General features: G+C 46.5%; 5 protein-coding genes across 5 annotated transcripts; 3 read left to right on the forward strand and 2 right to left on the reverse strand.

Annotated features, from left to right (window-relative positions):
* The first annotated feature begins 39 nt into the window (after nt 1-39).
* On the forward strand, nt 40-1,519 carry LOC6601905 (PQ-loop repeat-containing protein 3). Its single transcript, XM_002026918.2, has 4 exons — nt 40-378; nt 450-709; nt 1,121-1,241; nt 1,303-1,519. The coding sequence occupies exons 1-4, from the start codon at nt 225-227 to the stop codon at nt 1,431-1,433; spliced, it is 666 nt and encodes a 221-aa protein (XP_002026954.1). The 5' UTR covers nt 40-224; the 3' UTR covers nt 1,434-1,519.
* On the reverse strand, nt 1,454-4,568 carry LOC6601906 (NF-X1-type zinc finger protein NFXL1). The gene is made up of 9 exons (XM_026993524.1): nt 4,466-4,568; nt 3,751-4,382; nt 3,533-3,691; nt 3,358-3,474; nt 3,180-3,296; nt 2,780-3,120; nt 2,530-2,713; nt 2,020-2,475; nt 1,454-1,960 (listed from the first exon to the last, which is right to left on the reverse strand). Exons 1-9 carry the CDS (start codon nt 4,566-4,568, stop codon nt 1,535-1,537), a joined length of 2,535 nt encoding a protein of 844 aa, XP_026849325.1. The 3' UTR covers nt 1,454-1,534.
* A 1,025-nt stretch (nt 4,569-5,593) lies between these two features.
* LOC6601907 (protein ABHD16A) lies at nt 5,594-7,743 on the forward strand. Its single transcript, XM_002026920.2, has 6 exons — nt 5,594-5,747; nt 5,808-6,121; nt 6,175-6,326; nt 6,380-6,983; nt 7,055-7,322; nt 7,387-7,743. The coding sequence occupies exons 1-6, from the start codon at nt 5,622-5,624 to the stop codon at nt 7,495-7,497; spliced, it is 1,575 nt and encodes a 524-aa protein (XP_002026956.1). The 5' UTR covers nt 5,594-5,621; the 3' UTR covers nt 7,498-7,743.
* A 6-nt stretch (nt 7,744-7,749) lies between these two features.
* LOC6601908 (zinc finger matrin-type protein 2) lies at nt 7,750-8,513 on the reverse strand. Its single transcript, XM_002026921.2, has 2 exons — nt 8,363-8,513; nt 7,750-8,300 (listed from the first exon to the last, which is right to left on the reverse strand). The coding sequence occupies exons 1-2, from the start codon at nt 8,463-8,465 to the stop codon at nt 7,816-7,818; spliced, it is 588 nt and encodes a 195-aa protein (XP_002026957.1). The 5' UTR covers nt 8,466-8,513; the 3' UTR covers nt 7,750-7,815.
* Nucleotides 8,514-8,651: 138 nt separating this feature from the next.
* On the forward strand, nt 8,652-9,137 carry LOC113566713 (V-type proton ATPase subunit e 2). The gene has a single exon (XM_026993543.1). It carries the CDS (start codon nt 8,741-8,743, stop codon nt 8,996-8,998), a length of 258 nt encoding a protein of 85 aa, XP_026849344.1. The 5' UTR covers nt 8,652-8,740; the 3' UTR covers nt 8,999-9,137.
* Nucleotides 9,138-9,633: the final 496 nt, after the last annotated feature.

Here is a 9,633-nt window from a genome sequence, read left to right on the forward strand (position 1 = left end):
GAACCGATACGCGGAAAAAGTTGAATTACTTGGAAAATCCGGAAAACTAAATTACTAAATTCTTATGGCTGTGATCTAAGGGTACGCTTTAGGCATTGAGAGTTTAGGACTGCATGGATCATGAGGTAGCGAGCCAGACTCTTTCATCGATAGTCAGCCGGTCATCGAAAGTTTGCGTTTGAATAAATCACAGCAAAAATATTAAAGTTCGTTTGACCGTCGAGATGTCTGGGGGTCTATCCGAGGTGGTGTCCGAGTATCTGGACAAGGGATTAGTGCTCGTGATTGCGGACTTGCTCAGCTTAATCACAGTCTCATCATGCCTGGTGATCAAGGTGCCGCAAATCAATACCATAAGGGAGAACAAGTCCTCGAAAGGTAAGCCAGCCGCCTCCCACATCTAGTCCGCCCACTCACATACCACTCTTCTTACGTACACACGTACATAGGTATAAGCGTACTTGGACTATGTCTGGAGCTGTTCAGCTACACAGTGATGATATCCTACAACTACACCAGTGACTACGACTTCCTCTCCTACATGGAGTATCCTGTGCTGCTCCTGCAGGAATACGTCCTCATCTACTACGCCTTCAAATACCAGGATCTGCTGGGCAAGAAGACGCAAATAGTTGCCATCGCCTATGTGATCATAGCTTCGCTCATATACCTGAAACTCTTTCCTATTATCATTCTCACATTCTTGGTGGTGAGTAATTCCATACATAGGGTCAATTGATAGCGTCTATGTGCACATTCGTCATTGATTAGAGGCTTTTGACGGCAGCCCACCACGATTTTTGACTAGATAGCCGTTCGACGTAGTTCAAACATGTTTCCCGGACACACCGCCGCCACTCCAATTAGCTAATTATGTTTCTGTTTCTATGATTTCGGTAAACTAGTTTGGTTTGTTTTATGTTTTTTTTTTGTCTCCGACATAGATAGGTCTGTCTGTCCGCTCTTAACTGGGAATCATCTTTGCCCAAGGTCAACATTTATTGTTGTATAATGTTTGAGCAGCTATTTTTACTCTCGCCGGTGGTGGTCGGCCCCCCTTGACCACCTGATATATATATATATTTATTCAAATAATTGCTTCCTCTTTACCGTCCATTAGCCTTTCTGCACGCCCATTGGGGCAACCAGCAAGGTGCTCCAGCTGCTGGCCATACTGAGGACAAAGGATGCCAGCTCCGTCAGCCGCACTACGTGGGCCCTGTCGGCCTTCACCAACATGAGTACGTAGATATCGAATCAGATCCAAGATCATCATTAAACTCTCTACCCAATCCCTTCCAGCCCGCATCTATACGGTGTATGTGCAGTCGCATGACTGGATGCTGCTCTCGAACTTCCTTATATCGACGTTCCTCAGTGCTTCCATTTTCGCAGCCGCCTGCTTCTACAAAAAGAAGGTAAAGAAGGCCTAAGATTCACGCTCAAGATTGTCTATCAGTCGTTGTTGTAGTTTATTCTAATCCGTTTAAATTGATATAATAAATTCATCTTAAAAGTGTTACGTAGTTGTCCTTTAACTGTCCGCATAGAATGCCACCGCAATGGCTCCCAGAACAATCATTACCGACGCTACATAAATGGCCGTTTGTTCCCAATTTATTTTCGATTTGGGCGGGCCCACATCTATAGTTCTGCGTTCTTTGTGCTTGCGTTTTCCGAATTTCTGTTCAAACTTCTCCAGTTCCAGTCGATTACGTTCCTCCTCATTGCGGCGCTTCTGCTCCAGATGCTGCTGCTCCGCCGCCTGAGCACGGGAGAGTTCGGCCACACAGCTAGAGTCGCACTCCAGCGACGTTTGCCCAGCCCGATGCTTGTCGCAAGCGATCTCCTGCTTGAGTCTCTTGCAGGCACAGAAAATGCGAACCTTCTTGCGACACAGATCGGGACTAGGGCACTTGCCAGAGTGGCATATTGACATGCATCGATGTGCGCAGGGATACTGCAAACGCGAATCTTTATTAAATGGAATCTCTGGAATCTCAAACTTAGGGAACTCACGTTCTTTAAGCAGCGATTGCCGCAACTGCGGAATCTCTCCCTCCGATCAATTATCTCCTGGACAGTGCCTGCCTCATCGAAGTACTCGCTGCACTTGTACACCAACTGCGTGAGTCCGCAATGGCACTTGCTTTTGATCACAAAGCCGCATGGAGTGCACGGCGGCGGATGGCAGCCTTTGGGACAGGCGTGTGCGCAACCCGTTGGACGAGGAATGATGCAACCCTCCTCGCATGTGGCACAGCCAGCCTGCTGCTGCATATCTTGCGGATTGGACACAGAATGACAGACGAGTGAGCATTTGTGATTGCCACAGTTGAGCTTCCGCGAGCATTTGCGCTGGCAAGAAGTGGGCTTTGAGTTCCAGCAGGGCCAAGTGGCTACCTCGTGGCCTCCAATGCAGGTGACGCTGACGCTCTCCTCGCAGCGTGGATGTGGCAGTGATTTGTATTCATACTAAAGGGAGACTGGATGAAAAGGAGCTCTTGTTATCATGGCAGTTTCCCGTACCTTTTTGGTTTGAGGGCGGGCCGCATCAGCAGGCCGGTTCACTCTGACGGCCTCGTGACAACGCGCCTTGCAGATGTGTCCACAGCCGCTGTCGGAATTTGGAAGAGCACATACCTGGCCACATGGCGGACACTCACCTTTGTGGCAGCGATGTTTAATGGCATGATGGCATTTCGCAGATATACTGAAATTTTTCCGTTCCATTGGCTTAATGGTAGAGTTTTGCATGAGGGATTACTTCCTTACTTACCGACAAAGCTCCAAGCAGACGATGCGCGCACTCTTCTCTCGCCCGCAGGGCACACTGCGCCGCGTCTTGCCGCAGCGGCAGTTGATCTGGGACTCCAGTTTGCAGGGATAGCAGGGCCCGTTGTGGCACACGGACTGGCACTTGTGCTTGTTGCAGCTCAACTGCTTGCCACAGATCTTTTCGCAGGGCGGGCACTGATCGCCGCAGCACTTTCTGTTGCAGGCATGCTTGCCACAGTCACGCATTTGCTTGCACTTGGTCTCGCAGGTGTGCTCCTTGGAGCAGGGCAGCTCCTTCTCATGAAGGCCACATCGGCATTTCTTCTTTGTCCTCACTGGGCACTGGAATGGCAATTGCAGCAACTGGGACTAGGCTTTTTTAGGTCGAAAAAATGACTTACCGAAATGCAGTTGCCACGATGACAGCGCTGAGTGCATGAATGCTGACCGCAGGATAAGAGCTTCTGACAAGTATCACCACAGGTTTCCACAGCCTCGTTGCAGGGCCGCATTTGGCTCTGCGGAAATTGACTTTATAAGACACGAGAGTTGCTCGATTGAGTTGCCATTAGTACATACATTTTTTCCACAGGGACATGTCTTCACTTCCAAGGGACACTCTCCACCACCGCAGGGTCCGGCATGACACACCTTTTCACAGGTGTGCAAGCCACAGGCGAACGTCGCTCCACAAATCTGAAACATTTCACCAATCCTTTACGTGATTTCCTCGATTTAGGTGTATATCGCTCACATTTGTGCACTTCCATTTCCGATCAGAGCAGCTTACGACCTTCGACTCTCGCTTGCACTCGCATGGCTGGTTGCTCTTGCTGCTGCAAGGCGGACACTGTCCTGGTCGATGGCATACTTGGCTGCATCTGTGCTTCCCACAGGCCAAGAGCTCTTTGCACTGCAACAAATATGGCTAGAGTGGAAAGGAGGCTTCATCACATTGAATAATTGTCTCACCGTTTGCTGGCACTTCCATTGCTTGTCTATGCAGCGCATGGAGCGCGGAGTGGATTTCCCACACAGGCAGGAGACTTGCGCCTGCTGAGCACAGGGCGGACACGGCCCCGGATGACAAAGGAGCTTACAATCGTGACCGCACTTTGGCTGGAGTAGCTTCTTACAAATTTCGCCACACGAATGCGGTACTAGGAACGGCTGCGACTGCGGATTCTCTTCCTTGCCGCAGAAACAGTTGTATTGCGTTGGTTTCTCCGCCGGCTGGTAGTCCCTTCGGCACTGGGGACAGCACCAGTGCAGCGATTTCTGGCGCTTGGGCGGCACAAACTCCCCCAAATGATTGTAGTGGCCCTGATTCTGGTTCCCATTCTGCTGCTCCGCCCTTACTTTCATCTGCATCATGCTGTCATTGGCCCACCGCTGAATGCAATTGAGGTGGAAGAAGCAATAACAGCTCTCACAGGACCATATCGGCTCCACACGTCGAATGCTGCCAATGCAGATGAGGCAAGTGGCCGCTCCAGAGTGGAGGGTGTTTTCCAGGAAGGTAGTAGTGCGGGCGACATCTTTGTCACTTCCCGGCTTTCCACTAGACCTACCGGACGTCGGTTGGTAGTGCTTGTATAATTGATCTACACCCAAATTATTGAAATCAGAATAGATAAAGATGCTGATTGGACACGTCACGGCTGTGGGGTGTAAAAGCGAAAATTACCCAAAATTTGTTTTTCATCCAGTTCCCCCTCATCTTCAGAGCTGGAAGCGTAGGCGTATACAAGTTTCTGGGCAATTTTTTCCACTTTTGCAACGTTGCACATGGTAATTTTAATACAAATTATTTGGCGTGCACAAAAATATAAAATTTATCTATCGATAAAAGAGCTGGAGAAGCACCGATGTCATCGATGTTTTTAGATTACATTAGATTTACACTAGAAGCAACTTATGGGCTATTTACACTATTATTAATATGCTTGATCTAATGATAAATTAGTTTAAAGTATTTGCTTAAAGGATTTATTTAAGCTGCTCTTCCCTCAGTGGTGATAGTTGACACGATAGGCACAACAGAGATAAAATATTCGGAAAATCGAACAATCGAGAGGACCCCGATCTCGTCTCTTGTAGAGGAAAACCCAGAGATACAACCACTGGACCAGCTGATGGAGGCGGCCCTGACCTCTTCTCTTGTAGAGGAAAAGCTAGTGATAGAGTCCCTGGACCAGCTGGTGGAGAGGACCCCGATCTCGTCTCTTGTGGAATGGAATACATGCGGCCTATCATGATGTGCTGCAGCCAATTTAAGAGGGTTGGACGTAAGTTGTGGGCCCGCAAGACTGCAGAGGAAATACTGCTTGAAGAGAAGAATAAAATAAACATATTTATATTAATGCCTCTTAATTTAATTAATTTAAATTAATTAAATTAATTTATTTAATGCCTCGTTGTGACATCGGCTGAAATGAATTTAAATGTAATTAATACTTAATTTAATTTAATACCTTGATATAATCTTACAGCTGAAAGGTATTTGATTTGAGATCCTTCAGCGGGCTGGTCCCAGGGATGGCGAAACGAAACTCTGCCAACTTAATTCAGTCAGTTGCTTAACAACTGCAAGATTGTTATTCTTATTGGCTTTATACATTTTCCGCTATTAATATATGTACTTTTGACAACCTTACTAGTTGTTAAAAAGATACAGGCAACAAATATCATAAAGCAACTGTTTGACTCTCCTGCCCTGGTTATCAACTTAACATCTGATCCAGTTTGAGAGTGCGACACCCTGGAATAGCTTTCACATAAATTACAAGCAAAAAAAAAACTTAATCATTTCCAGACGCGAAAATATATAAACTTATCATAAAATGAGTTTCCTCAGCTACATGTTCGGCCCCAACCTGTACATGGAGTACAAGGGAGTGCCGGAGCCACAGCGAAAGGTGTACGAGAGTGGAACTGTTGAAAAATTTGGGGAACATATACTTTCCACGGTATGTGTACTAATCAAATTGAATGGAATATATCAGCTCTTAGCTGTTTACTCATTCCAGCTGTCGGTTATGTGGTCGGTGGGCTACTACACATCGCCATTGATTGCCACATTCCTCTACCGTCGCGGGTACTTTGTTGCCGATTCGATGCCGACGCTGGCCAAAATCACAACCAGCGTGGGCCTGCTTGTGATTATCTCGCTGGTTATGCGAGGAGTGGGCCGCAAGCAATCGCGGGTCTATTCGAACATGATTAAAGCCTTGGAGGCGGCGCGGGCCAACAAGACCACTGGAGGTGCCAGCGGGGAGCTGCGCCGCTTCGATATTGACTTCAGCTCGTGGCCAGTGGACTTTGATGTGAAATCGCTGACAGGGTGAGGAGACCAGATCCTTACAAATGAATAGCAGCGTAACTTTCCCCATTTAGGGATACCAAGAAGCCTGCTGTTACTGCCAGCCGACGGGAGCCGCTGCGTTTCGCCACACTGCCTTGTGAGGTGATTGCCTACCTGGCCATCAACACCTTTGGACTGCCCATGATCTATCCGGGCTCAGTCAAGCTGTTGGAGAAGTTTATGCGTATGTAATACTGTCTTAATGTCTGAATGGTCATAACTTGTGCGGTATTTCAGGACCCATGTTGATCTCAGGACGCGCAAAACTTGTCGAAGACGACAATGGAATCCGCTATAAAATTAAGACAATCGACTCGAATGAAATTGACACTCTGTTTATCGACAATCGTGGCGATAATGTGGGCAATGGCAAGACTCTGATCATTTGTTCCGAGGGAAATGCGGGATTCTATGAAGTCGGAATAATGGGTACTCCGGTGGCCCTTAAATACTCTGTACTGGGCTGGAACCATCCTGGATTTGCCGGCAGCTCGGGCACGCCATATCCCCATCAGGACAAGAATGCCATCGATTCTGTGGTACAGTTTGCCATCAACCATCTGGGATTCTCTGTGGAGGATATTATATTTTATGGCTGGAGCATCGGTGGCTTTAGCACATTGTATGCCGCATCCATTTATCCAGATGCCAAGGGTGTTGTCTTGGATGCCACCTTCGATGATGTCCTTTATTTGGCTGTGCCTCGCATGCCGTCCCAGGTGGCCGGCATTGTCAAGACGGCCATTCGCAATTATTGCAATCTGAACAACGCCGAGTTGGCCGAGCAGTTCAACGGACCCATTTCGTTCATCAGACGCACTGAGGATGAAATTATCGCCGAGTAAGATGGGTGCATTTTTATTCTATTTATATTTATAATGCGTAACGCGTAACATTTTCTCACTTGTCTAGGGACAACCACATTGAGACGAATCGCGGCAACTTCTTGGTTTTGTCTGTGCTGAAGCATCGCTATCCAAAGATCTTTGGCGTTCCACAGTTGGCACGTATCAAAGGTCTGTTGTCGAAGCCCCTAGAGCCGTACAGCATCCCGGCATCCGAGGAAAAGCTGAGCATGTCGCGCCTTATTACTTATGCCTCCGATGAGGGCAAGTCATTCCCCATGTTGATTGGAGCCGACTACTCCGAGGAAGTGCGCACCAACATGGCTGTATTTTTGGTATGCTTATCTATGAGGGCCAGTTCCTACAAATGTTCTATGGAAATAACTCTTTCTATTTTAGTTTCGCAAACATTTACGTGATTACAACTCCACACACTGCACCCCGTTGCCAGGGGAATACTTCACCATGCCGTGGGACATACCCACCGAGCAGGGATTCGTATTCACCTAGGCCTACCATAATCACAACCTCTCTCTATATTAAAATGTATTCGATTGTGGTGTGGCAGTGTGCTTAGATATAGTGAAATGGTTTTAGTCCTTTTTGCATTTTGACTGCTTAATAAATTATTAATAACTGGGAACAGCCGGGAAGCTGTTGTACAACAAAACATGCAACATACAACACACACACCGTGGTGTTAAACTGTAACGTCTTGTACGTACTATATATACGAAATAAATGTCACAAGCTAAATACGGATCTTGTTCGTTGGTGAGCGTTCTTTCTATTTCACTTATGCACCTAAAACTAAAAAGTAGCTAAAGCCTACGAGTTCTTCTTGGAGCCACCGAAACCGGAGAAGCCCATTATGGCAGCCATATCATCAGGTATTCCTCCGGAACCCAGATCGCCGCTGTCATCGGCCTTGCGCTTGCGTTCTTTCCTCTTCTCCTTTCTGTGCTCCTTGTAGCGTTCCTCCTCCTCTTTGGCCTCGCGCAATCTCTTGTCCAGCTCGTAGTCTTTTTGCTTCTCCTCCATTTTCTTTTTGTTCTGCTGGAAGCGCTCCTTCACCTGGTCAACGGTGCTGCGCTCCACCTTCATGGACATGCCCAGATTGCGCTGGTGTTTCTTTCCATTGATGTGATCCAGGAAGTTGATCGAGTCTTTAACAACGCAGTCGCACACATTACAGTAGTAGCCGCCAGATTGCGAGGTCGGTGTATTCTTGTTTATCACAACGCTCTTGCCCAATTTGCTGTCCAGATCTACCTTATAGTCGCGTCGTTTAAGGTTTTCCCGCTGCACAGGCTCTATATATCAGAGGGAAAGTTGGTAAGGATTTGCTTTTCGTGGCGACCAGACCACTACTAACCTTCTTCTTTGGGGGCCACCTGGTTCAGCAGACGCTCGGCGGCAAGCTTCTCGTATTCGTTCTTGTCCCATTTTCTGCGGTGGTCATCGGGTCGCATCGTCATGTTGCTGCCTTAGTTTTCTTTTTGTTGTTGCTAAATAATGGTAAATAATAACTTAAATAGAGATGAGAGTTTCTACTGAGTGCGATGTATCGAATGGAAGTGGATGTCCAACGAAAGTGTATCGATATTGGCTAATCGACTATCGACAGCTTATTGATTTTTTCACATCGAGCGCCTTCATAAGTTGGATAAAAGTGGAAATAAAACGGATAAAAAACAGGAAACCCGTACAAATCACACTTCGAGCATTAAAAAAATCCTTCAAGTCTTCAGCAATGGGTGCAGCATTTTTTCCTGTGCTGTTTTTCACGGCGCTTTGGGGAGCTGTGGGCATTGGAATGCCAATTATGACCCCAAAGGGTCCGCACCAGAATTTGATACGCTGCATCCTTATGCTGACGGCCGCCTGCTGCTGGCTCTTCTGGCTGTGCTGCTACATGGCCCAAATGAATCCTCTGATTGGCCCCAAACTAAAGCGTGATGTCGTCGCCATGATTGGCAGGTCATGGGACATGAAAATCGTCGATGGCTAAAATGGGTCTCCTCCAGTATCCAGTCAACAGTATTTAAGGTGCAATCCTATCTCAAGTAAAAAGAATCATGTTGAAAAAGTGTATTTAAATTATGTTGAAAATAAAAATGTAATCTAACTGATTGCGGTAACTATTCAAATATCGGAGTATCGCGCTCGCTTCAGCATTGCCATGCCAAAGAGAGCGGGTCAGAACGAGAGAGAGAACGAGAGAGGGCTGGCGAGTGCTGCCATTCTAGCAAACTTCTGGCTATATCTAGCATTTTTTAAAGTGGAACTTAGCATTTTTTAGGATTTCAATTAGCTTCTTTAAGCATTAATGTATGTTGAAAAATATAGACAGATATCTGTTACGTATATAGAGTAAATGCTGCCAATACTACTATACTATGATACTATTGTATCAAAGGAAGGATAGGATAGGATGTTGAAGTGGAAAATGTTCTTAATTTAACGCTAATTTAAATCACTATAACGACAAAATGTATTACTTTTGAGGTGAATTTAGTCTTAACATAATTTTTGGTTTATTTTTTTTCGGTGTTAGCCATTTTGGCTTTTATTTCTTTTAATCTAGCTTTTTTTGCCGCTGAAATTTTGGCTGCACTGGTGCTGGCTGTTGCGCAGACGCAACTG

This window comes from Drosophila persimilis, unplaced genomic scaffold, assembly GCF_003286085.1.
Source record: "Drosophila persimilis strain 14011-0111.01,24,50 unplaced genomic scaffold, DperRS2 tig00000856-arrow-arrow-pilon, whole genome shotgun sequence".
Classification (NCBI taxonomy): Eukaryota; Metazoa; Arthropoda; class Insecta; order Diptera; family Drosophilidae; genus Drosophila; species Drosophila persimilis.

Coding starts and splice junctions, on each gene's coding strand:
- LOC6601905 (XM_002026918.2), top strand. CDS start 225: ATGTCTGGGGGTCTATCCGAGGTGGTGTCCGAGTATCTGGACAAGGGA. Junction 710..1,120: donor TCATTCTCACATTCTTGGTG/GTGAGTAATTCC, acceptor ACCGTCCATTAG/CCTTTCTGCACGCCCATTGG. Junction 1,242..1,302: donor GTCGGCCTTCACCAACATGA/GTACGTAGATAT, acceptor AATCCCTTCCAG/CCCGCATCTATACGGTGTAT.
- LOC6601906 (XM_026993524.1), bottom strand. CDS start 4,568: ATGTGCAACGTTGCAAAAGTGGAAAAAATTGCCCAGAAACTTGTATAC. Junction 3,297..3,357: donor CATGTCCCTGTGGAAAAAAT/GTATGTACTAAT, acceptor CAATTTCCGCAG/AGCCAAATGCGGCCCTGCAA. Junction 2,714..2,779: donor GTCTGCTTGGAGCTTTGTCG/GTAAGTAAGGAA, acceptor GAAAAATTTCAG/TATATCTGCGAAATGCCATC.
- LOC6601907 (XM_002026920.2), top strand. CDS start 5,622: ATGAGTTTCCTCAGCTACATGTTCGGCCCCAACCTGTACATGGAGTAC. Junction 5,748..5,807: donor GGGAACATATACTTTCCACG/GTATGTGTACTA, acceptor TACTCATTCCAG/CTGTCGGTTATGTGGTCGGT. Junction 6,984..7,054: donor GAGGATGAAATTATCGCCGA/GTAAGATGGGTG, acceptor TCACTTGTCTAG/GGACAACCACATTGAGACGA.
- LOC6601908 (XM_002026921.2), bottom strand. CDS start 8,465: ATGACGATGCGACCCGATGACCACCGCAGAAAATGGGACAAGAACGAA. Junction 8,301..8,362: donor GGTGGCCCCCAAAGAAGAAG/GTTAGTAGTGGT, acceptor TCTGATATATAG/AGCCTGTGCAGCGGGAAAAC.
- LOC113566713 (XM_026993543.1), top strand. CDS start 8,741: ATGGGTGCAGCATTTTTTCCTGTGCTGTTTTTCACGGCGCTTTGGGGA.